General features: G+C 44.7%; 1 protein-coding gene and 1 long non-coding RNA gene across 2 annotated transcripts in view; one reads left to right on the top strand and one right to left on the bottom strand.

The window, feature by feature from the left end:
* The window catches only part of DYNC1LI1 (dynein cytoplasmic 1 light intermediate chain 1), a 58,060-nt gene extending 48,410 nt beyond the window's left edge, over nt 1–9,650 (bottom strand). The window contains exons 1-2 of the mRNA XM_048838671.2: nt 9,505–9,650; nt 9,146–9,219 (exon numbers count right to left, since the gene is read on the bottom strand). Of these exons, the coding sequence (XP_048694628.1) occupies nt 9,146–9,219; nt 9,505–9,650 (220 nt within the window). The remainder of the gene's footprint in view (nt 1–9,145; nt 9,220–9,504) is intronic.
* The window catches only part of LOC125631656 (uncharacterized), a 47,547-nt gene continuing 30,630 nt past the window's right edge, over nt 9,601–26,517 (top strand). Inside the window, exon 1 of the long non-coding RNA XR_007355001.2 lies at nt 9,601–9,723. This is a non-coding gene — a long non-coding RNA (uncharacterized LOC125631656). The remainder of the gene's footprint in view (nt 9,724–26,517) is intronic.

The raw sequence follows: 26,517 nt of genomic DNA, 5'->3' as shown, positions 1-26,517 counted from the left end.
GACTAAAATGATAACTGGGAGGTTGGAGGAACAAGGCCTATTCATGAGACTGATTTTAGAACATCTTTGCTATCCTGGAAGTCTGTTAAAAGAAGGAGGGAAATCGTGCATTCCCCTTACATAGAGAGAGGACTTTGGATAGGTGGGTGACACTTGTCTGAAAGAAATATGAGCTTATATGAAAAGTAGCTAGCTCAACTTAATCCTGGTGATGCAAGTAAGGTGAAGCATTTTGATTAATTACTGGAAACTATGACTGCACCTCTATTAAGAGCATCTGCCTTCTGGACTGTGAAAGTGGTTTATACTTTTGGTCTTATTTCACTCATGCCTACACCTAGACACAAACAGAAGCAGCAGTCCAAAATGCATTTTTCTATCTTTGTTTAGGAAGTAGATTACGTTTCACTCCTTCAATTTACTGTAATCCATGTCTGTGTAACATCTAGACTAGACTACAGCAACATGTTCAATTATATTTGGTAGAGCGCGCCATGGGAAGCCCCACCTTATACAACGTACTATAGCCTGTCTCCTAACTGTGACAGGCTGGCCAGCTCACCTGTGCGCTCAGCACTGACTCCCACAGTCAATTCTGGTACTAAGTTAAAGGTTTCATCTTCAAAAGTCATAGTTAGCTAAGGCCAAGCACTGCCTCTTTAACAGTAAAAATACTTAGCTTTCATACACAGTTTCTCATCTGTAAATCTTAAAGACTGGTCAATCACTTGGAGAACAGAGAGTGAGGCGTTTCCTGCACTCAGTACAGTTCAAAATGGGTTGTGCCCCTCTCCCACAAAAGGAAATTTCCCTCATGCACACTGCCAGGTATGGTGCTGAAGCTTTTAGTTCAAAACAGCTTCCACCAACAAGAACTGCATCTATGGCTTGAAAGATTCATATCAAACTAAGTTGTAGAGCAGCTAAAAACACCTCTACTTCAAAAGAGTAAACAAACCCATCCAAAGCTACAAGCAGAATAAATGGCCCTGATCACTACTTAGTTTTTATTTCTATTCCATATAGGAAGGGCAGCATCCTAGTGCAAAGCTCAGAACAATACCCTTCTGACTTCTGGGAGTAGCCAAGCATGCCAAGTTTCCCACTGAAGTTTTGTCCTGAATCCTACTGCCCCAACCACATATTTTTGCAGCCTCTGGTTAAGACATGACCACTAGTTAGGAGTTGACCCTCATTCCTCCTCGTTAAGGCACAATCTCCCAGTTTTATCTAGTGTCTGCTATTCCCTGCCCTGCCTAGTGTGTACATCTTCACTTTTAATGATCCCTTACCTTGATTTTTTTCTGAAATCTCACTGACCTCAGTCCTTCTTATGGACTACCGCAGCAAGCAAAACTGGAGTCTTGTACATTTCATTATGCTGCCAGGCTTCTCCAGAAGAGAGACTATAGGTTGCTGATACTAGGAAAAAGGAAAAACTCTCCTCCCTTCCCCAAATCAAGCATCTCTCACATTTTGTTGTTGACAATGCTCTACATGGCACAAACAATCTTTCTTAAGTCTCATTTAAAAAAAAAAAAAAAAGACAGGTCTTTTTGCTCCTTTATGATGTAGAAGGCCTGAAAGATGTTTTGTTTATGTAATTTTCTGGTTTGTTTGGTTTTTTCCCCCACATAAAAAAATTCAGGTCTTGTTTAGCTTGTCTTTTTTAGACACCTGGGATGACTTGAGAACAGACAGGATTATGATGATTTTTCAAAATTTAAAATCATGACATGTCACAAGTGAAAATGAAAAAGGAAATTATTTTCGTTCAGACTGTTAAACTTGGGTTGTTCTCAGAGTGTCCACAATACATATTTCTAAAGCCAAAGTCCAGCAACAAAACTAGGAAAGACTACACTTAATATTCCTGACAAGAAACAAGCAGATTTTTTTAAAAAGCCTTTTAGGACTCTGTATGCTTCCAACAGCAGCAAAAATAGGCGCAGACTCTTTCTCCCTCCCGGCAGATTACCCTCAAGGGAGCTTTGGAACAGAAGAGGCTCAACTTCCCTTTACCAAGCTGGTAGAGCATATCAATCAAGCCTGAGCCTAAGAGGTCAAATATGTAAAATCCAGAAATTATATTTACTCCAAATGCTGTGGGCATGCCTGAAACTAAAGGGATACTGGAACAGCATAATAAGAATTATACTAATGGTAGCACAAGTCTCCATCTTCTTGAGCCTCAGGTTACGTGAACTACAACTAATTTCAAGGATCATTAAAATATAACACTCTACCCAGATAGCCCTGCACTGGTGAAACAATGAAGCCACTATTTAAATTTCTACAACCTATAGTCAGCAATACAATGGATTTCAGATAAACTACACATGCCACTGAAAAAGGCCTTTCACAAAGCACAAAGTTAATAAGCCAAACTTCGTGTTTATCAACTACTTGTAAGAAAGAATAAAATCCATAATTTTGATTAATCTTGGGCACGTCTATAAAAACCCATCACCTTATCATCTAAGTTCTGAATATATAAGTTACACTGAACCTAAATATAATTTAACAAATAAGTTAAACAACTTTACTGTCTTGTAAGGCAAAGTAAGCAACATTTTTTCAAATAATTTAAGTTCACTGTATTGAATGCATCTTTCCTTAATGTATTATTTGAGTTGTTTTTAGAAGTTTTTTAAAGTTATTAAAAATAATGCTCTGGAGAGAAGGGCTAAAAGATCTAACTGTTTCTATTTTTAAAGTACTATAAATGTGATACTAAATAAGCAGGTCATTTTGGGAAAAAACATTATTACTGCAATTAAGCTCTACCCACAACTCCAGAATACCTGGATGTTTCTGTGAAATCAATCAACAGCAGTAACGTTATTTACGGTTGAAGAGGGGGCATCCAATAACTGGAGGCCAATATGAAAAGATGGGGCGAAGGGGTCCATCAGAGGATGCTGGAATTTTTATTAGGAAACAATCCCTAGATCCTGCCCTTCAAGGTTGGTACATTCACATCATGAGGTGTTTACACTGCAGTCAACCACTTGAGACAATCTGGTCCACTGTCCTTACAGACTAAATAGCCAAAAGTTTCTCTGCCACTGAAACAAAGATGACCAATGAAACCTTGTGAAATGGCCATTCCAATACTCTGTATATTGCTTGCAAATGTAAAATTGGTAACTGAGTGTTCGAACAATGCACTAAGACAGTCAATGATGGACATAAACTGAATATTCAGCCAGACCACCTCAATCTGGTTTGTGTTCAATCTGCAAGTAGGATATGTTCCCCTTTGGGATCTGCCCTGATGAGGATCTCCCTAGACCCTGTTCTGGGGCTCTCTTTTGTATCAGCCTCTTATATCTGACACATTTGAATATCCAACTTCCACCTCAAATTCCCTACTGGAAGGAAAGGACTCTCCTGCCCTACTTAATGTGTGTGGGATATCCACCGCTGTCCCCACCTCCGACCCCATATCTTCATCATCCCTCACTTTTGAGTCTGCCTCCAGAAATAGCTCCAATACCCACTACCAGTCAAGCAGAAGAAAGGTGACAAATATTTATGTAATTTTATAACTGTTCACACAGTTCTGAACAACAACACTGAAATGGCTCCAAGAAAATGTAAATCTGTTGCTTGGAAAGTTATTAGCAGAAGAGGAACAGAAGCGTAGTACTCAATTCATATTCTGAAAATACACTTTGTAGCCACAAAGGTAAAAACAAAAACCTTATTTCTGTGGAAACTCACTGATTTGGAATTCTTGCACTAATCAGGGAAAGTTTTTATTTTGTCACTGGTGGGGAATTTTCAAACCTAGTACTGAATATAGGCTATGACTCTAGGTCTTGTAAGTCTTATTATATTTCTCCTCTACCATTAGGGTTCAGGGTTAATGCCTCACTGAGATGAATGAGACATCTCAGAATTACTATTTCAATCTGCAGACTTAAACATGGTTCACATTCAGAAGGTTCTCTTTCTATGTGGAAAGGGAAGGATTATGTATGTTTGGGGTTTGGTTTGGTTTTGTTGAGGGGGAGGGGTAAGTTTTTATTTATTTATTTTAAGAGTGAAGCTTGAAATTCTACAGAAACCAATTAAATCAAGATAGTACAAAGAGTGAGATCAATGATCAGTAGTGCCAGAACAGTGTGCTATCAAGTACCACCTCAAAACAACCTATGGATAAAGGTGATCAGAACACACCTGCAGAGTTTTATTCATCCGTTGGACTAGGAAAATTTTGATGGACAACACAGTTTTTCATTATCATAGTAAGGTCAGGCAAGTAGATTTTGTAGCTTGGACTGGTACAGTCTCATGACAGTTTTGCAAGTTTAAACTAGACTTCTGAAGCTCAATGATACTCACTAGGTCATCCAGAAATTATGCCATCAGAGGAAACACTATTTGCTGAAGAAGAAGGAAGAGAAGATACAGCAGTGGCCATACCCATTACAAAAACAGAAGAGTGTAAGTAGAGAAGTTAACTATAGTTACGTAAAATTCTTAGCTGGAGACTGTGGAAGCTAGGCTTGAGATCCCTCCCCTCCCCTCCCCTCCCGTCCCGTCCCCTCTCCAGACCTCCTGGCAGCCACTCCTCAGGAACAGGGTCTCACTCTCAAAGACTCAAATGGTTTAGCCATACGAAGTGGGATGCTTGGGGTTCAAAGAAAATGTGGAGGCAACAAGGCTTTAAAAAAAAAAAAAAAAAGATTCTTAAGACTGCTCACTCAAAACTCTGAACATCAAGCAGAGCTGAATACATGGAGAAGGTGAAACTAGATTCAGTTTAAACATGAACAAAGGTGTTTAGCCCTTGAAGTTAGGAATGTCTTTTAGCGTAGTATGGAAGGCACTAGAACTCATTGAATGGTTTTAAAGAATTTGACGTAGTTAAAGCAGGTGGTGAGAATTTTAGTGGCAATATGCTGGACAGACTTAATGAGAATGTAGAGAAATAGGTGGGCAGACAGGAAGCAGCTGGTTTGTTCCCTTACAAGTTAGGGAGCCTATCAGTTGCCTTGTGCATACTGGAACAATTTCGTATGCTACTGACTGAATCCACTTCATAATTTACTTAAGGATATTAGCTGGAATATCTGAACTCAGACATCCACATGATATTCAGGATGCTGCAGGTCAACTGTATGACAACTTGCTAAAAGTACTGGTTGCCCCTTCCTTCATTCCAGAAGTTAGTTCAATGTGTATATAAAAATTACACTAGAAGGGACAAAGACTTCCCTTTTATCATAAGGCTAATATACATTTTCCTACCACTATCAGCAAGAAACCCCAGAGGAGATACTGGCAAACCTCACCACACTTATTACCTTCAATACTAAAGAGAACAGATTTCAGAGTAACAGCCACTCCTCTAGATCACGGGTCTCAAACTCAGTTTACTTTAGGGACAGTGACAGTCCTCAAATCCTCCGAGCAGGCCAATAATGTCACTCATGCCACACAGAACCCGCCCCCCCAAAATTCTGCCCCTCCCCAAGCTCCACCCCCCACAGGACGCAGGCTCTGGGATGGAGTTGGGGTGCTGGGTGCAGGTTCTGGGCTGCGGCAGGGGATGGGGGTTCAGACACAGCCCTGCCCCACCCCACCCCAGGGCTGCAGGGTGGGGCCAGCAGACACGTGGAGCGAGCAAGCAGAAGCTGCTTAGCTCCGCTGCGCTGCCGGTGGTGGGACATGCGGGCCATTGTAAGTCGCCCGGGGGACATGCAGGGAGGGGAAGTGCCTGGGGCCAAGGAAGAGACCCAGCCCCAAAATTGCTGGAGCACCGTGGGCCACATTGGGGAGGGTCTCAGGCCACAGATGGCCCGTGGGCTGGGAGTTTGAGATCCCTGCTCTCGATGCTTTCAGGAAGCAGATACTGAGATATCAGTGTCAGGTATGCCCTAGTCTCTGATCTATTGCACCCATTTCCACATTCCCACTTTTGCTAGCTATATGCATTAGGCAGCATGCTGCTAACAGATAACATGATGAAGAACAAGAATAATAATTACCAGACCCTCAAAAAATATCTTCCTAGAGGATCTCCCAGTCGATCGCAATCTCTGGCAGCACAGCAGGACTGCCGCTAAGACAAGCTCCTTGCCTGCCCCAGCCCCACGCCACTCCCAGAAGTGGCCAACACGCCCCATGGCCCAAGTGGGCAGGGGTCTCCCTCCGCGCACTGCTCCTGCCTGCAAGCACTGCCCCCGCAGCTCCCGTTGGCAGGGAATGGGGAGCTGCGGCCAATGGGAGCTGCGGGGGCAGTGATTACATAGAGGGGCAGCACGCAGAGCCACATGCTGACCCCCAGGCCACAGGGGCTCATTGGCCCCTTCCAGGAGCGGCTGGGGTAGGCAGGGAGCCTGCCTTAGTGGCAGACATGCTGCACCGCCAATTGGGAGCTGCCAGAGGTAATGCTGCCCAGTGGGAGGCTGCATCCCAAGCCCCAGCCCTGACCCCCATCCCAAAGCCGGCACCCTGTACCCTTCTGCACCCCAACCCCCTGCCCCAGGCTCAGCCCAGAACCCTCTCCCAAACTGAACCTCTCGGCCCCAGCCCAGAGCCCACATACCCTTCCAAACCCCAAACCCCTACCCGATGAAAGTGAGCAAGGGTGGGTGAGTGAGTGAGAGACCAGGGGTGGGGGCGAATCCTGGGTTGCCCTTAAATTCAAAAAGTGATCTTGGGCGTAAAAAGTTTGGAGACCACTGCTTTAAAGGATGGCCAATATACTCTAAGGCAGAGGTTCTCAAACCGTGGACCACAAGTGGTCCGCAAGCTCCATTCAGGTGGTCAGCAGATAGTTCCAAGGTGTATGCCTGGGCGGCCTCACACAAGAGGCTGAAGGGCCACCCCCCTAATTAGTGGAGCCGCGCAGTTGTGGCTCCATTAATTAGGTGCCTGGACTCTGGAGAAGATGCACATGTAAGGTGGGGGAGGAATAGGAGGTAGGTGGGAGGGGGTAGTGAGGTGAGAAGCGAGGGTAAGGGGAATTTGGGATGTGCAGGGCTGCGGTGGCCAGAGAAAGAGGCAACTTTCCCCAGCTCCAGGGCTGTGGCTGCCAGAGAGAGACAACCCTCCTTCCCAGTCTCAGCTCTGTGGCGGGGGAGAGATCCCCCTCTTTTCCAGCCCTAGCTCGGGGGCTGACAGGGCACATCCACTGCATTAGAAAGGTAAGACTACTGATATTAAAATATGAGTTGTGTGCTTTTATTTGTAGAACAAAAAAAAAAGTAAAGTAATTTTTTATATTTAGTGCTTTTATCCAAAGCGCTTTATAATAGTTAGTTAACGGTACAAACAACATTTGGAAAGATCGTTAAGTGGTCTGCCGAGATCCTCAGCACTTTTCACGTGGTCCGCAAAAAAAAAAGTTTGAGAACCACTGCTCTAAGGCTAGAAGAGTAAGAGAATAAAGGAAAGGTGGTAGGGGGAGGAGCAATATTGGCAGCCAGGACCACACCTGGAAACACATTTCCCCAGTTCAGCATGAATAAGTCAATCCACTTAATTTTCAGAAGATGCTTACCATAAAAACAAATGCTGGTAACTACCCACTTCAGTCATCCCTTACATGAAAATGTGAGACAAAACACAATCTAGCTAGGAACAGGAGGCAGTTCAAAGGACTATCAATCTCGCTATCCCACTTCACAATATTAAAAAAACTTTAAAAATTAATGAGACCTATGCCAGTTCCACTAGAACATCACCTCACCCTTACATGGCATTTTCATCCACATTGGCCATCTTAAGTCCCCCACTTAAATTTATACAGGGAAGCAGAAAAAGGACACTGATTTATTTTTGAATAAACTAATCTCAATCACTCTCACAAGGGACATTAACCAATAGATAAACATGACAAACTCTCCACAGAGAGCTTCACCGGAGACCAGAAGAGCTGCCGCTTCCAGGATCTTGAGACATGGTTTCCTAATACAGCTCCGCAAACTGATTTGTATTAGTATGTTGTAAAGGAAGATAGTTAAGAAATTCATCAATGCACCCCCTAAGGCTTAAATTGTCAGTTCTTAGCTTTTCTGTCAAGAAGTGCAATTAAACGGAGCCATCTGTCCCTTCCCATCCACAATAAGTTTTCTGTATTTTGCATGATTGCATATTATTTACCTTTACAAGTATCAGGGGGTAGCTGTGTTATTCTATCCACAAAACAACAAGGAGTCTGGTGGCACCTTAAAGACTAACAGATTTATTTGGGCAAAAGCTTTTGTGGGTAAAAAAAGAGAGAGAACCCTTTGTTCCCCCCCCCGCCCCCCAGCTTTGAAAGTATCTTACATTGGTCATTTTGGTCAGGTGCCAGCGAGGTTGTCTTAGCTTCTTAACCCCTTACAGGTGAAAGGGTTTTTCCTCTGACCAGGAGGGATTTAAAGGTGTTTACCCTTCCCTTTATATTTATGACACACCCCAAACTGGTAAAAAAACCCACAAAAGCTTATGCCCAAATAAATCTGTCACTCTTTAAGGTACCACCAGACTCCTTGTTGTTTACCTTTACAGCTTCTAGTTCTCCTCCCCCGCCCCGAAATAACTCTGATCGTCCTCAGGCCACAGTAAGTGCCAAGCAGAGCCACAAGCAAGCCAGGGTTTGGATGCTTCCACCGGGTGGACATAGCAAAGCACAAAGAAAACCAGTACAAGAGATGCCATTGCTGCTGCACAACATCAAGACGATAATGCTGCTGACAAGCCCCCGTACATGGTGGCCAGGACCCAGCTGGGACCCCTTAACAGCCTCTACACCGCCCACCCGGCTAACAAGGAGCGGCGGCAGCCGCCGCCGACACTGCCGGGGCTCTGGACGCAGATTTTGTGCGTCCAGCCGTGCTGACGGCCTGAATGAGGGAGATGCTGAGGGAGCCTCTCACGGAGCCAGCGGAACCCGCCCTCCCCAGAGGGAAGACAGATGGCAAGCGCCACCCGCCTCCAAAGCCGCCACCTCGGGGGGTGGCAACCCCCGCTCCCAACGGGGGGGAGGCGCTACGAGGCAGGGGGTACGACCTGCCCCGCCCAACAAACAGCGGCGGCTCCGCGGGGCGCTAACCCAGCCCCGGGCAAACCGCACACTCGGCCCCACCTCCCCACCGCTGGGGCGCCGCCCGGCACCAGACCCTCCCCGGGAGCCGGGGTGACTTACCCAGCAGCAGGACGTTTTTCCCCGAAGGCAGCTTAGACCTGGAGCGCGTGGACACCTCGCTGAGGATACAGGACCTGAGGGGAGACAGAGCCCGGTCAGGCAGGGGCCACGCCCGTGTCTGCACAAGCAAGACCCCCCCAAACACACGAACGCGCGCGCACTAGGGGGATGGGGCCGGGGGCCGCTGCTGCCGCTGACAAGAGCGGCCCGCCCCGCCGCCGCCGCCCCGCATTACTTGGCCTCACAGGGGCCCCGCGAGGGGGGCTGTGTCGTCGTCCCCCTCCCCGGGCGGAGGCTCTCGCGGAGCGGGGGCGCTAGACGCTAACGGGCGGCGGCGGCCCGGCGAGGTGGGCGGTTACCAGAGGTTCTGCCCATCGTCCTCCTCGCCCCCCGCCCGCAGCTCCGCGTTATTGCTGGCGGTGAAGCCGGCGGCCGGGCCGCCCCCCGCGCCGAGCCCCGGCGAGGAGGAAGAGGAACCGAAGGAGCCGGCTCGCCCCGCCGCCATCTTCCCTGCGCTCCCTCCAGTCCGCCTGAATGAGAGAGAACAGAAAGCGGGCGGCGGCGCGGCCGGCTGACAGGTACCCGGATGTGGGGAGCTCAGAAGGGGCGGGGCCGGTACCCGCCTGTGGGGCACAGTGAGCGGCCCGGCGGCCAATCACGCCCGGCGTAGAGCCCCACAGGAACGCGCCCACGTGCCCCCGGGATTATCCAAGGGTTGGGGAGGATTTTTTGCGGGCCCCAGGCAGGTGGCTGGCTCGCCCAGCGTCCGCACACACCTGGGGTGACCAGATAGCAAGTGTGACAACCCGGGAATGAGACTGGAGGTAACAGGCGCATATGTATGACAAAGCCCCAAATATCAGGGCTATCCCTACAAAATGGGGACATCTGAGCACCCTAACCACACCTGGGGCTCTTACCCGCTCTCCCTGGGAGAGGGATGGGCGGCGGGAGAGGCAGTCCCTTTCCCTCCCCCCAAGACCCCCTGATTAAGAAGATAGCCATGGGAGAGGCCAACGAAGGAGGCGAGATCTAGAAACCCCCCCCCCCCTCTTTAAATCATAGTCCCTGATCCCATCCCATTGAAAGGGATTTTAGGTTATTCTTTTTGTGTGTGTTTTCCTCTCTGTATTTAGCTACGGGATTCAGAATGATTATTATTTACGATGTACAATGTGCTACACATTCTCTAAAGGTGATAACACAGTGTTTGTCCTGAAGAAAACACAATTCTCAGATGACAAAGTCTGGAAAAAACATAAAACATACAATTTTTAAAATGCGTTCTTCCCAGCTGGCCTACTGTTTATCCATTATGATAGTGCTCAAAACATCCACCTGTTATTCTTTCTCACCTCTTTGCCCCTAGTTTTATAGATATATGGAATGCCTGCAAAACAGAACAAAGTACAGAAGCATAGATAATTTCATGGAGGAGAGATCCATCAATGACTACTCGCCAAATTGGTCAGAGATGCAACTGCATCCTCTGGGTGTCCTTAAACCTCTGACTGCCAGAAGCTGGGACTAGGTGACAGGATGGATCACTCAACTGCTCTTTCCCTCTGAAGCATCAGGCACTGCCCACTGTTGGAAGACAGGGCACTGGGCTAGATAGACCATTGGTCTGACCTAGTATGGCCAGTCTTATGTTCTTGTAAATAAACCATCTTAAATTAATTAAGGGGTTTAACGAATACATGTTTTCTCAGTGTGATGAGCATCTTTGAGTTAGGGAAAATATAATTTATATGGGGGACATTTCCCAGTTTTCATCAGACCCCCATAAATAACGAGGATATTTCCTGAGTTTCCCTGCTTCCTCGGATATAAAAAGGTTGGGTTTTTTTGCATGGATAATGTGTTAATGTTCAATACACCTCACCCCCACACAAGTGTATATATTCATACATGCCAACCTATTTAAAAGTGACAATTCCCTTTTCAGAAATATATTTGTAATTTTTCCACTTTCTCTCCAAAAAAGCTTTTTCTGTCCTATGCTTTTTTATTGAGTTAAAATGTGTGCTTATTTTATATACCCAAATGTTCCTATCAATAGCTTTCCAATGCTCTGCTATCCCACCTCTAACTGACCATTCCCTTATACACTGTGATGAGGGAGTTTGGGTGAATCATCATTGAAGCTGGTGGGCATAATAGCCATCCTTCATTCAAGATAAATGCAAGTAGTTACGCTGATTTTTGGTGTAAAATGAAACAATAGGAGCCACCACCCAAAACACATACCCACAAGACCAGGCTAGTCAAAAGTAGAGCCATGTGGGAGGAAAGGTTTTGCTGGGGACTGAATATAAACATAGGGCATTTGGTATCGTTTAGTGGAGGTTTGTCTGCAGGCTGGTCTACACTTAAAACACTGTATCGGCCCAGCTGCACTGATGCAGCTGTGTTGCTGTAGCACTTTAATGAAGATGCTCTACACCAGGGGTGGGCTCCTGCCCGCTAGCCATTTTAAGCTGTCCCGCAAGCTGCACCGTGCAGCTCGGCCCCGCTCCGGCCAGGGCACTGGGTCTGGGGATGCACCACATGGCTCGGCCCCGCTCCATAGCTCCAGCCAGGGCGCAGGTCGGAGACCGCACCACGCGGCTCCTGGAAGCCACGGCATGGCCCCGCTCTGGCTCCTACGTGCTCCAATGAGAGCTGCAGGGGTGGTTCCTGTGCATGGGGCAGCATGCAGAGCAGCCTGGCTGTGCCTCCGCATAGCAGCCAGAGAAGGGACATGCCACTGCTTCCGGGAGCTGCTTGAGGTAAGTGCAACTCGGAACCTGCACCGCTAAACCTCTCTCCACGCCCCAATCCCCTGCCCCAGCTCTGATCCCCCTCCCGCTCTCCAAACCCCTCGATCCCAGGCCGGAGCACCCTCCTGCATCCCAAACCTCTCATCCCCAGCCTCACCCCAGAGCCCGCACCCCCTCCCGCATCCCAACCCCAATTTTGTGAGCATTCTTGGCCCGCCATAAGATTTCCATTCCCCGATGTGGCCCTCAGGCCAAAAATTTTGCCCACTCCTTCTCTACACTGATGGGAGAGTGCTCTCCCATCGGCATAGTTAATCCACCTCCATGAGAGGCGGTAGCTAAGTCAGTGGGAGAAGCCCTCCCACCGACATAGCATTGTCTACACCAGCACTTAGGTCGGTATAACTATGTCACTCAGGGGTGTAGATTTTTCAAAACTCTAGGCAACATAGTTATACCAAAGTAATTCTGTAGTGTAAGCTGCCCAGAGAGAAGCAGCAGAAAGAAGCAGCCAAGGAAACAGCAAGAAAAGCACTTGCAGTGCAACCTTAAGAAAAAGCCCTGAGAGAGAGCTTTTGGGGCAGGCCGCTGACTGGAAAGAGGTTTGGGACTGTAAGCTAAGAAGCTCTCCTGTTGTTTGATTCCTACTGTCTACCAGGAAAAAAGGACTTTTGTGTACATCCTTTGTAAATGAACAGGATTGCATCAAATAAATACCTTATTCTATCATCAGTTTCTCCTGATAACAGAAGTAACCTGCAAATTCTGAATATTGGTTAACTGTTTGGATTGCAAGGGGCAACAATATTTTAATATGATTTGCATTTCATTTAATAAATATATTACAACTGTAAGCAGTGTCAGGATGAGCTCCACCCTGACATCTGGTGGTGAGGTGTGGCAAGTTGTGGAAAAGAACTTCAGGGGCTGATCTCATTTGCATAGGCACACCCACCCCGCCTCGAATGAGGCCATAGCTGCCCAAATGGTCACTTTGGCTGCTGTGGGATCCCCGGTGTCTCTGTTATTGGGACAGGAAGAATAAATTGTTATTACTCTGATTATGGGAACTGTGCTTGGAACTGTACTTGGCCTTTTGTTATGATGGAGGGACTCACCATCAACTAAGTAGCACTCGCTAGGCAAGGGTCATGGGTTTTAAAAATTAAACTCTGTGAATTGAGAGAGGCTGGGGACAAGTATTAATACTTGGTGGTATGGGCCCCTTGGTGAGGGCCTTACATACTAATTGCACTTCCTTCTCTCTCCACTGTGGAATATCAGAGCTAATTTTGATTCTATTAGGAGTCTAGGTACAGGCTGCTGAGCTCACTTTGGGCTAATGGTGCACCAGCACTGAGGCTCCCCTCCTACAAGCTGAATTCACTTAAGAGCTGAAATCACTGAGCATTGTGTTAAGTAGTGGGGGAGCCTGAAGATATATTGTGGAGCAGTTTGCGGGATGGCTGGAGTGCCTTGTGGACAGGCTGGTAGAGCAGTTCGTAGGACGGCGGGAGCTGCTGGTGGGACGCGGAGCAGTTTGTGCACCAGCTGGTGGAGCAGTTCGTGGGACGGTGGGAGCTGCTTGTGGGCCGCAGAGCAGAACTGAGCGAAGGAGTTCGTGGGGCGGCTGGCGGAGCGAAGGCCTATGGAGCTGTGGGGTGGTCAGCTTCAGATCATGTAAGGTCCCTCTTACCCCCGTCCCATCTCCACCCAGGTTGGGAGGTAAAGCTCCGCAGATAAACTTTCGAACTCTGGGGCTGCCCTGACCAGGGACAGAGACTTTTGGGTCATTGGACTTTTGGGACTTTGGGTGATTTGGGGTTGCTGGACTCAAGAACCAAAGGGAATGGGGCATGCCCCAATTTGCTTGGGGTGGGTTTTTTTGTTCATGGGTTATGTTATGAATCCTGTTGGTGGTGTTTCCCCAACGTAATGCCACATTGTTTCTCTCTGTTATTAAAAGGCTTTTTGCTACACTCAGACTATGTGCTTGCAAGAGGGGAAGTATTGCCTCTTGGAGGCGCCCAGCGGGGGTGGTATATATTTGTCCCAGGTCACTGGGTGGGGGCTCGAGCCGGTTTGCATTGTGTTATTGGAATGGATCCCCTAGATATTGAACCCGGCCCTTGTTGCTGCCAACTCTGACGGGCAGAAGGGTTACACAACCTTATGTTTATCTCTATCTGCAGCTTTGAGGGCATTGTTCTATATAGGTTTTTATATCACGCTCATAACTGTAGTATCTGAGTGCCTTCCAGCAGTGAATTAGGCATCATGATTATAAATCTGACATGTGGTGTTTGTTCTCTCATTGTCTCCCCTGAGGGAAAGTTTGTGCAGTGAAGTGTCTTTTTTTGATAGTGGTGTCTTTATATGTGTGACACTAAGCACTCCTGTATTCACACCCTTCACATGATTGTACTGATCTTTGTACAAAATATGTCTTGTGAGGTATCATTTGAAAACTAATAACTCACTGATCATTAATACACTTGCAAGATGTATGTACGCAGTAGGCATTAAGACAAAGGTCCTCAAACTTTTTTTTCCGCAGACCACTTGAAAATTGCTGAGGGTCTCGGCGGACCACGTAATGATCTTTCCAAATGTTGTATGTACTGTTAGCTAACTATTGTAAAGCGCTTTGGATAAAAGTGCTATATAAAAAAAACCTTAATAATAATTAACTTTTTTTGTTCTACAAATAAAAGCATAATGACAGGTTTCAGAGGAACAGCCATGTTAGTCTGTATTTGCAAAAAGAAAAGGAGTACTTGTGGCACCTTAGAGACTAACCAATTTATTTGAGCATGAGCTTTCGTGAGCTACAGCTCACTTCATCAGATGGCTCATGCTCAAATAAATTGGTTAGTCTCTAAGGTGCCACAAGTACTCCTTTTCTTTTTGCAAATAAAAGCATACAACTCATATTTTAATATCACTAGTCTTACCTTTCTAATGTGATGGATATGCCCTCTCTCCCCTGCCGCATCAGCCCCTGAGCTGAGGCTGGGAAGGAGGGCCATCTCTCCCTGGCAGCCCCGGCCTGGAGCTGGGGAAAGTCGCCTCTTTCTCTGGCCGCCGCACCCAGGCACATCCCAAATTCCCCCCACCCCTCTTCTCACCCCACTGCCTCCTCCCACCTACCCCTTATTCTCCCCAAGGCCACCACCTCACCTTACATGTGCATCTTCTCCAGAGTCCAGGCACCTAATTAGTGGAGCCACACCTGCACAGCTCCACTAATTAGGTGGGTGGCCCTTCATTCTCTTGTGCGTGGCTGCCCAGGCATGCACCTTAGAGGGAACCATCCACGGACCACCTGAATGGAGCTCGCGGACCATTGGTGGTCCACGGACCATAGTTTGAGAACCTCTGCATGAAGAATTCTGAACATATATTGGAATTATGACTAAAGTGTATGTAAACCAGGTTTGTCAGAGGGAGCTGTTAAACAGAGTATCCTAAACAAAGGAATCACTGTTTACCTCAGGTTACATATAAGCAGTAAACAGGATCATCAGTACATCAACAGGCGGAGATGTCAGGAAACAGAACATTTTGCATTTCAGTGAGTAAACTCAAGTGTGGGAGGAAAGAGCATGGGGCTTCCTTTGCTACCAGACTCAATGTTACCTTTCTCACAGCTTGAATAAACTTTACTCTGAGGGGTAACCCTCAGAAGAATCCATTTCAAAGGTTTACTGGTCTATAAATACGGGGGGTTGAACCTCAAGCAATAAGCAATTGAATCAACTGGTGGTACACAATATTACTGTATTATAAAAGTACATAGAGTAAGGTCTTCTCTGAAAGCTAATGACACACAGTGATTATATCATTGTGAAATGTATGTATTAAGACTGTATGAGGATATATGGATACTTAATGATATTATGTTTTAAAGTCTGTGGCCAAACAGGTTCTCCCCCAGACAGGAGAGAAGGTCTCCTCTGTAAATTAAACATAAAAACAAATAATTCAGAATCAAAACAATGGAAGCACCGTTTACATATAAGGGGATGGGAAACCCACAGGAAGCATGCTGTCTCTTGAAACAAAGTCATTGAACTTTGGAAGATATAAGCAAAGACAGAAGCCATCTTTGGCATCCATCGCTAGACAGACACAAAAGGCCTGAGGTCTTGCAAGCCAAGAAAGATGGATCCTTTAACCAAGCGGGGAGGAAGGGGGTTGTTGTAATCTCTGGGAACTAAATATAGGTGTGAAAAACATCTTAAACAAAGCCTGTACCTTGCTAGAGTATGTTTTGGACTGTTAAAAGTGAAAATGCATCTATTTGCTTGAAACGATTTCTAAGTTTATTCTTTTTACTTTGCGTTACTTAACCTATTTCCTATTGTTAACAAATTTGTTTTATTTTTACTATAAACCAACTCAGAGTTTAAATGGAAGGGTTTATTTACCCCAGTTAATAATCTGTGATGTGCTTTTAGGTTTTTAAAAGAACAAATGTTATTATTTCTCTGAACTGTCCAGGACAGGATAGACATTACAGAGCACACGGTTTTGGGAAAGTCTGGGAGTGGGAGTATACTGGAGTCACCCTGCAAATAGTAACCAACGCTGGTAGAGACTAAAGAGCATGACAGGTGTGTTGCTGGCAGGCTGCTGGGGTCAATGTTTCTGGACTAGGGCGGCAGTTAAACAGAGACACTCTCTGGGTGTGAGCTGTCTGCTTGTTGCTGACTATGAGTGTCCCAGGTAGGGGGTTACAGTAGCAAGGCATTGTGAGGTAGAGCCCTGCAGCGGGACTGGGATCCTGCAGGACCCACTGCCATAATAGTGGGAGCTGGAAAAATGTACTTCGTTGCGGGCAGGATTGGGTGTGTAAAAAATACAGACTGCGGGAATTTGCGGAGAAACACTAAATCTCTCATCAGTTTATCAAGAGTCGCCTATTCAAGAAATTGCTAATTATTTTGTTTGAGCTTCTCTTTCCGATACGTGTTTATCTCCCTCATTCCGAAACTGGTATAGTACACCAGCTCAAGTCAGGTCAGAGAATCATACTCACAGGTTTTGTTGTTCTAAGACCTCACAGATTGTCACTGTAGTATCAGCTGGCTATCAGTGCTGTGAGCAGTTTTTCTGTTAAATGTTTTTCAAAAAGCAATAATAATCCTGACATATAAATATCTTGAATGGTATGTTTCAGAGTTCTAAAAACAATGCTTAATTGGTGTAAAAAATTACAGTTTTTTTAAACAACTTATTTTTTATAATTGTTAAAAAGTATCCTCATTATTTAAGGCATAATTGTGGTGCAATTTGTTTTGACATTCCGTGTGATATACACATGACAGCAGTTTGCCATAAATAGAATTTTAGCAGTATAAAGCAAGTTTTTCTTTTTTAAAAAATAAAGGCTTTAATACTTAAATTTAAGCAAGGGATAGAAAGAGATTTGAAGTCTATTATAACAGCAGTTAAAGTATTTTTTTACATAGTTTAAGCAAGATTTGTTTTATTCTTTTAGTGGTAAAAATTGTGTCTGAATGCCATTTATCTATATATAATATATTAACTGACCCTTAAAAAAATGTATTTAGTAGCATGGGGATATCTGTCTCTCTTGCGGGATTTGAGGGATCTAATGTTTTTTGCAGGTGGGAGCAGGATAAAAATACAAGAAACAATGCGGGAGTGGGTAGGAGTGGGTGTTGCGGGATTAAAAAATAGTCCCATGCAGGGCTCTATTGTGAAGCACCCAGAGTTACAGGGTAAGATGTGACACAACCCTTCACTAGTCTGTATCGCACCCCAAATGCTGTCACTATACACACACACTTATCCCCATTGCTTTGTGTTTAGAGAGGGAAAGATCAAAGAAATGTGCTGTCAAGGCTGATTCCCCACTCTGGGGGCCTGCAAGGATTTTAAAAATTAATACTGGCCACTCCAGGCTTGTATTAAACTCCCAAGGTTACAGCTTCTCTCTGACCTTGGATGGGTAGATGCTGCCACCAGCCAAGTGCAAAAACCCATATAAAACAAGAAAGGTGCACTTGGGAATTCCTTCTGTGGGGTACCCTCAAGCGCGCGCGCGCACACACACACACACACACACACACACACACACACACACACACACACACACACACACACACACACACACACACACACACACACACACACACAGAAAAACAAAGGAAATCAGCTGTTGCCACCAGCTAATTAAACAACATATGCACAAACCTCTTAGGATACAAAAAACCCAATCCTATTCTTAAAATAGGTAAATTTTATTAAAACAAAAAGAAAGAAAATACATCTGGAACTTAGGCTTTTTGCTAGATCTAAAAAAAAAACAGTTACCAAAATTAAGCATCAAGATAGCTCTTTTGAGGTTCAGCTTTAAAGGTTACAAGCAAAAGAAAAGCATCTGGCTGGCTGGGTGTCCATAAAAGGAAGCTACCCTCCCCCCATTTAGAACATGTGTCTTGCACTTGGAGTGGAAATTGGTGAGGTTTGCAAAGGTCCTTAGTTCCTTGGGGAGTTCATTCCCAGTCTTAGATCACCCCCAGAGACAGTTCTGTTCCCCACACAGATGAGATTTACTCTTATTATTGAGAGTTCCATTGTGCCACAGGAGCATTGTTGTCAACCCCAGTTTTCTTCTTAAACAGTTTTTTAGGTATCCTGGGCCCAGGTTATGTAGAACTTTAAAGATAAGGATTGAGAGTATGAACTTGATTCAAAATCCTATGGGAAGTCAGCGTAGAGAACAGAGGACAGGTTTGATATGTTCACGGTAGTCTGTTTTGCTGAGGAGATGCGTTGTAGAGCTCTGAATTAGTTGGTATTTCCTAAGCACTGAAATCTTCAAACCCAGGTATATTGCATTGCTCTAATCCAGCTAAGAGGTGACAAAGGTATGGATAATTGAGGCTAACTTCATCCAACAGAATGGGATGGAATTTCCTAGCCAAGTGGAGATGGTAAAAAGCATTACTCATGGATGCTGCTCTGTCAGAGCTCAGTGTCAGTGTGGAATCCAAGAGTACTCCTAGACTACAGACTGAATTTACCAATTCTGGGTATGTATATTCAACTAACAGACTGTACCAGAGCTGCAAGCTCTTCAAAATACATTCCTCTGCCCACCAGCATCACGTTGGTCTTGCTTCGGTTTAGCTTCAACCAGCTGTTCCTCATTCAGGAGCTTATCTCATCCCAGCACTGGGCCATATAAGTGGTAATCGTGTGCTTGTATGTGATGAAGGATAGGTAGAGTTGTGTGTCATCTGCACATTGCTGACACTTGAGTACATGTCACCTGACCAGTTCACCTAGTGGTTTTATGTAGATGGTGAAAAGGACTGGAGAGAGAATTGATCCTTGTGGAACGCCACAGGTGAGACTCCAGTGGTGGAGGTGCAATTTCCCATCACTACTTATTGGGGTCATCACTCCCGAAAGGACTCCAACCACTTTAGTGCATTACTCCTACCACCTCTGTCAGGCAAGACAGCAGAATCTCCTGGTCAACAGTGATGAATGGAGGACTAGACTGGATGTCTGTCCTTTATCCATTGACAGGAAGAGATCCTGAGTGGCGGGTATCAAAGGCTAAGCTTCCCCTGATCCAGGCCGTGGCACCACCCATGTTCCATGGGGAGGCCCCACCCTACTCCCCACCTCCTACCCTGAAGCCGGTGGGGTCTCAGCCCCAGCTGGTGGCCTGGAGCTCTGGTGCACCAGGGGCCTGAGGCAGTGCTCGGGCCAGCCCAGCAGGGGTTGGGCTGGCCTGGCTGGGGAGTCAGGCCAGCGGCTCAAGCCAGCGCTGGGGTGGCTGATGGCTCGGCTCGGTGCTGGGGTTGACCCAGCACTGTGGGGGACAGCTGGGGTGGAGTTCCTCCGGCCTCAGCGGGGGGCAGGGGGAGGCTCGGGGCTCCTCCGGCCACATGGGTGCAGCCATCTGGGCTCTGGTGGGTGGAGGTGGGGCCTCAGGCAGAAGGATAGGACCATCTGGGGTTCACCCACCACCCATTCAGGAGCTCCATCAGTGCCATGAGGTTTCGATTCTGCGTCCTGTCCTGAATACCAACTAAGCCCAGTCTAGAATGTTAGCTTCAGTTAGATGAGCTTGTATTTCGCCTTTTGCTAGCTTCTCTATCTCTTCTCTATCAGCTTGCTTAGGAATAAGACACTGGGTGGTAGTTGGCTAGGACTGAGTTGGGTTTCTCCAGTGGTGGTTTCTAAGGTGGGTTTCTCCAGTGGTGGTTGGACTATTGCGTGTTTGAAGGAGGAAGGGAAGATTCCTTCTCTGAATGAGGTGTTGGCTATTTCAGTTAGGAGTGTGGCTTCCTACCCCTCCTACAAAGTGGAGAATCTTTTACAATGCCAGAGATACCTTTTTTACAAGTAATTAATTTAGATGGTGGAAATAAAATTGTGGCTACTCAGTGTTACCTCCTATTTTATACTAGGTGTCCTGTACTACATTGATTGTGTGGTAGTGAAATATATTGGAATAAATCTATGTAAATACTGTCCCCTAGGACCTTCATGAAACCAGTATCTGTATCCAATGAGGCTACCACAGCAAGCATGATTTTAAATAAATAGATACTGCAGAAAATCACAGAACACACAGAAGACTGACTGAAATAGAAATACATCACTTTGTGCTGGGGAAGAACATGATGATAATAATGAAGAAAAAAAAAAACCCTACAGGAAAGAGCTGTAGAGAGATAGTGCTGTTTCTCTGCTCTCCTGTTTTCACATAGATCAGTGTTCCTTTCTGAAAAAAATATATCTAGTGACAGCTGAGCTGCCAAATGAAAGAGACAAGTCACCTCCTTCCTCTCCCCTGCCCCTTCCCCTTTCACTCATTCTGGATTATTTTTAAGGTAGTTTTTACTCTTTCACCCACTTGTAATGCAAGATCTTGTAGTGGAGGATGTCTCTTGAGAGAGACATTTACAACACCCCTCATAGGTTTCAGAGGAACAGCCGTGTTAGTCTGTATTCGCAAAAAGAAAAGGAGTACTTGGTTAGTCTCTAAGGTGCCACAAGTACTCCTTTTCTTTTTGCGAACACCCCTCATAATTTTCTGAAAGCTCACTTGGTCATATTGTCACAGCTTGACAGCCTTGATGACAGCTGTTTGGCATAGCTTCCACACAGACACACATCCTCCTATTTTCCTTCTTCCTCAGGAGCTGCAGAGGAGAAAGTGAAAAGGGATATGCTTGGTCATTGTACAATCTTAAGAAACGGTGAGATCTGGCCTGGAGCAAAATAGTGATAAAATCAAGCCCACATTTACTAATTTACTTTGATAGGGTATCTTTATTAAGAAGCAAGATTCTGTTATACATAGGTTGCTATTCACAATGTTGCCTATGCTCCCTACAGCTGTGTAGTGTGGAGGAGAAGCAAAACTGGAAAAAGCTGTGGCAGGGGTGGGACAGCTACACAAAGGGGAAAAGCAACTACATAGTATTTTCCCCCCCTACACATTTTCCCCTGTATAAAAAAAATCGTGTGTGTGGCAAAGGGGGCATAATTGGTGATTAAAGGAATGGTGCATGGGAACAGCCCTTCCATACAGCTTGTTCCCCTAAGAAAATTGCAAAAGGGGACTAAACGTAATGCTGCCCCAACCAGTTTAAAGGCAGTGGGCCTGATTCTGGGCTGCCTCACTCCTTGTGTAGTCATTTACCCTGTGCAAAGTGAGTGTGAGATCTTGTCTACATACAAAGCTGCTCCAGTTTCACTACTATTGCACTGGTCTAACAGATTTAGTTAAACCAATGCAACTTTTGTGTAGACAAGCCCTAACTCTCTACCATTCTGATCTGATAAAGTTTTATATCCACTCTGTGCAGATGTAGATTACTAAAGAGGGTGCAAGACAGTAGAGAATCAGGGCCTTTGTCTACAATAAGGAGCAGCACCCTTTCAGCCACTAGTGGTTAGCAATTGCTTTAGCTGAACCAGTGCTAACCAGGGTTTAGTTGTAAATGTCAACAACAACAAACCCTGGTCACCAGTTTTGCTAAGCTGCTTGCTGAAATGGTGCTATTTCCTACTGTAGACAAGGTCTACATTCCCCTCTGCAGTCTGCAAGCCTTGCTGGAGGTATCGCAAAGTGCAGAACCTGACGGGGAGCCAGTTGTATAGTTCTGAACAAGTTATGCTGCCATTGCAAAAAGAGGGGGTCGATAGGAACAGAGAAAGATTGATACTGTGCATAACTAGTTGGAGATCCACACAAATAGGATATTGAGTTTTCTTGTAGATACCAGACAATTTCTAATTTGTTATGTAGTGTGTAACCTATCATTTAAATCAGCTTCTGTACCAAATGACTAGAGGATAGCTAATGTGACGCCAATTTTTCAAAAGGGCTCCAGAGGTGATCCCGGTAATTACAGGCTGGTAAGCCTGACTTCAGTACCAGGCAAACTGGCTGAAACTATAGTAAAGAACAATCATTGAAAATTTTTACAGTAAAGGAAAAATTGTCAGACACATAGATGAACATAAATTGTTCGGGAAGAGTCAACATGGTTTTTGTAAAGGGAAATCATGCCTCACCAATCTACTAGAACTCTTTGAGGGGGTTAACAAGCTTGTGGACCAGGGGGCTCCAGTGGATATAGTATACTTAGATTTTCAGAAAGCCTTTGACAAGGTCCCTCACAAAAGGCTCTTAAGCAAAGTAAGCTGTCATGAGATAAGAGGGAAGGTCCTGTCATGGATTGGTAACTGGTTTAAAGATAGGAAACAAGGGGTAGGAATAAATGGTCAGTTTTCAGAATGGAGAGAGGTAAATAGTTGAGTCTCCCAGGGATCTGTATTGCGACCAGTCCTATTAAACATACTCATAAGTGCTCTGGAAAACGGAATAAACAGTGAAGTGGCAAAATTTGCAGATGATACAAAACTACTCAAGATAGTTAAGTCCCAAGCAGACTGTGAAGAACTTCAAAAGGATCTCACAAAATGGGGTGACTGGGCAACAAAATGGCAGATGAAATTTAATGTTGATTAATGCAAAATAATGCACATTGGAAAACATAATCCTAACTATACATATACAATGATGGGGTCTAAATTAGCTGTTACCACTCAAGAGAGAGATCTTGGAGTCATTGTGGATGGTTCTCGGAAATCATCCACTCAATGTGCAGCAGCAGTCAAAAAAGCAAACAGAATGTTGGGAATCATTAAGAAAGGGATAGATGATAAGACAGACATATCATATTGCCTCTATATAAATTCATGGTACGCCCACACCTTGAATACTGCGTGCAGATGTGATCGTCCCATCTCAAAAAAGATATATTGGAATTCGAAAAGGTTCAGAAAAGGGCAACAAAAATGGTTAGGGGTTTGGAACGGCTGCCATACGAGAAGAGATTAATAAGACTGGGACTTTTCAGCTTGGAAAAGAAACAATTAAAAGGGGATATGATAGAGGTCTATACAGTCATGACTGTTGTGGAGAAAGTAAATAACAAAGTGTTATTTATTCCTCGTAACACAAGAACTAGGGTCACCAATTGAAATTAATAGGCAGTAGGTTTAAAACAAACAAAAGGAAGTATTTTTTCACACAAGCATAGTCAACTCCTTGCCAGAGGATGTTGTGGAGGCCTAGACTATAACAAGGTTCAAAAAATGCATTGATAGCTTTGACTGGAGCTCATCAAATAATACAAAAGTAAACATTTTTGCAAATGAAAAGACAAGTTTGGTGTTATGAATATTCAGAGAGCTTTCCTGAAAACATTTGTAATTCTTGAAAGTGCCATAGATTTTAGCATGAATGATTAGTCATCTGAAAATTCATACTAGAAGTACATTACTGATTATTTTAAAAAGCTTCAGTCATCCAATCTGGAAGCAGAAAAAAGACAATGTTACCAAGGTGACCAATCACATGCCACAGTTAGCAAATACAAGCAACCTATAGGTTGAAATTGGTTAACATAAACTATTTGTGGAATACTTAAGAATAACAAACACATCCGGGGTGGTGAAATGGAATAAATTAATAACAAATATTATTCATTTATTCACAAAGAATTATTTGACCAGCTCTGTCTATGGCATCTCTATCTTCCATTCAGCCAAGTACAAATCTTTTTATTTCTCCAATAATATTGTGTGCTGATGGGTAATATAAGCTGTGGAGCATGTAGCTATGTAACTGCTCTGATTTTGTTTTGTATACACAGTACTGCCCTTTTAAATTTCCAAGAGGCTGCAGGGATAGCTATAGTTTTGTGTGGTAGAGTAATGAAGCATGTTACAAAGGAAACACAGGCTGTTCTCATGGAGATTTTACTTTTGTCCTTTATGTTTTGTTGGTTCCTTCAACCTAAAATAGTAGTCAGTCAGACCCTAATTCAGCACAGCACTTAAACATATGGTCAGCTTTAAGCACATGCTGAAGTACAGTTGAAGTCAATGGGATTTAAGCATGTGCTTAAAGTTAAACATGTGCTTAAGTGCTTTGCAGAATTGAGGCCTCAGACCAAAAGTATATAGTTGCTTTTTGTATAGGGAAAACATAATACCCCATATAGGGCCTGATCAAGCAAGGTTCTGAGCACTGTTCCCTCTAAGCTGTGCGCGTGTGCACGCACACACAGATCCTAAAGCCCACGCACACGGCAAAACACCGCATGCACAAAAATTTGCACAGAAGCACAATAATTTGCACAGAAGAAATTTTTTGCGCACACGGCCTGTCAAAAATTAGAGGGAACATTGCTTCTGAGTGTTCTTAACCCCCACTGATTTCAAGGGCGAGTCAAGGGTACTAATCACCTTATGGGAGGTTTCCCACATCTTGCAGGACCAGATGCATACAAGGTAAATACTGTTGCCCCTTTTGCCTGTGCAGTTAGCCAACATTCAGGGCCTTGCTTGCTAGATTGTTTGCATTAGGAAGAGAAATGGATGATACAAGTCAGATATGTTCTTTGGCATAATCCTGTTTAGTTACAAAGAATGTTCACAAAGTGGTGTCTCCCTGAACACAGAAGAAACAAACAACAGCAGTCAGTTTCCTTGCTATTTCCAAGTCTGCCCTTTCAGTCAGTTCTATGCCGCAATGAGCTCTGTCTCTCTGCTTCCTCTAAGGGCCATGCTCACAACTGCTTCTTTTGCTGTTTGCCCACTTTTTCCAGGCTTTCTGGCTCACTCACGCAGTTTGCCAAACAATCCTCTCACGCCTGCATTTGCAATCAGTCAGCTTACATGGCTTAGCTTCTGATCAGAATTTGCCATATGTCCCATTGCTTGGGGTAGTGGCTTCTACTGTTTCCAGCTATCACACTCCATAGAGGCATTTCATTGCTCCTTCTGTTGGGCCTGAAAGAAGGGTGCTTAGCACAACCTCACTGTAACCAGGTCTGAGGTCATCTGTAGCTTAAAACCTGGATGATGATGACGATGATGATTTATTTATATTACCATAGTTCTCCATTATTAGTACAGCCAGTGTGCTCATAGCTAATTCCTAATAAAAGAGGGGCCTAATCCTGCAAAATTCTGAGCACCTCTTGGGAGGTAATGAGCACCCTAACATCAGTGGGAGTAGAGCACTCAGCACTTCAGAGCACTGGGCTCCTGACTGCGATGTTCCGAATATGGGACTATTTTAAATAAGTATACTGGTGTTCTACTTTTCATCATTTCCTATAGCTAGTGAATCTGACACCTTTCACCCACTAAATCCAATTATACTTGTGCACCAGAAGTTATGTCTGGTCACTTTCCTGTAGGTAATTCTAATTCCATTTCACTATTCATAAAAAAATTAATATAAGTTTTGTTTATTGACATAAGTCAATATGCCTCTAGTGTAATTGATGTCCCCTCCCTTCTTTCCCCTCCCATTTTAGAGTCTGTCACTGAAATGCTGTGGAGCTAAGAAATATGAGTTTCCTTGAAATTCTTGGCTGCTAATTCCTATTTTAAGTCAGTGATGTGTTGAGTCTTATGGTAGAGGAAGACATTCTTTGCAATATTTCCCTTCCATTTTCTGCAACTAATGAATGGTGATTTCTCCATTAAGGACACAATCTGTTAGTTCTTAATAAGGCAAAACATCCTATTGAAGTTTTATCCTTGAAACTACATAAATGGGTGACTCTGTCTAATTCAATCAAGTTATGAATGGAGGTCCAAATTCTGTTACATTAATGTTAATGAGGGAAGAATTTGGTGCATAAAAATGAGAATAAAAGAAAACAGAAAATAATAAACGTTGGAGACGTGGAAGAGGAAACTGAAATGTTTTTCATTTGCTTTGGAATTGTCCCCTGGTAAATCTGCTTGGTGCAGAAACATTTAAGAGAATGACATTGATTTTGAAAAAAGAAAAGGAGTACTTGTGGCACCTTAGAGACTAACCAATTTATTTGAGCATGAGCTTTCGTGAGCTACAGCTCACTTCATCGTATGCAAGTTGCATCCGATGAAGTGAGCTGTAGCTCATGAAAGTTCATGCTCAAATAAATTGGTTAGTCTCTAAGGTGCCACAAGTACTCCTTTTCTTTTTGCGAATACAGACTAACACGGCTGTTACTCTGAAACCATTGGTTTTGAAGCAATATT

The sequence above is a fragment of the Caretta caretta genome, chromosome 2, assembly GCF_965140235.1.
Source record: "Caretta caretta isolate rCarCar2 chromosome 2, rCarCar1.hap1, whole genome shotgun sequence".
Classification (NCBI taxonomy): Eukaryota; Metazoa; Chordata; order Testudines; family Cheloniidae; genus Caretta; species Caretta caretta.
The sequence above is the reverse complement of the archived record's forward strand: the minus strand, read 5'-3'. Positions and strand labels throughout refer to the sequence as shown.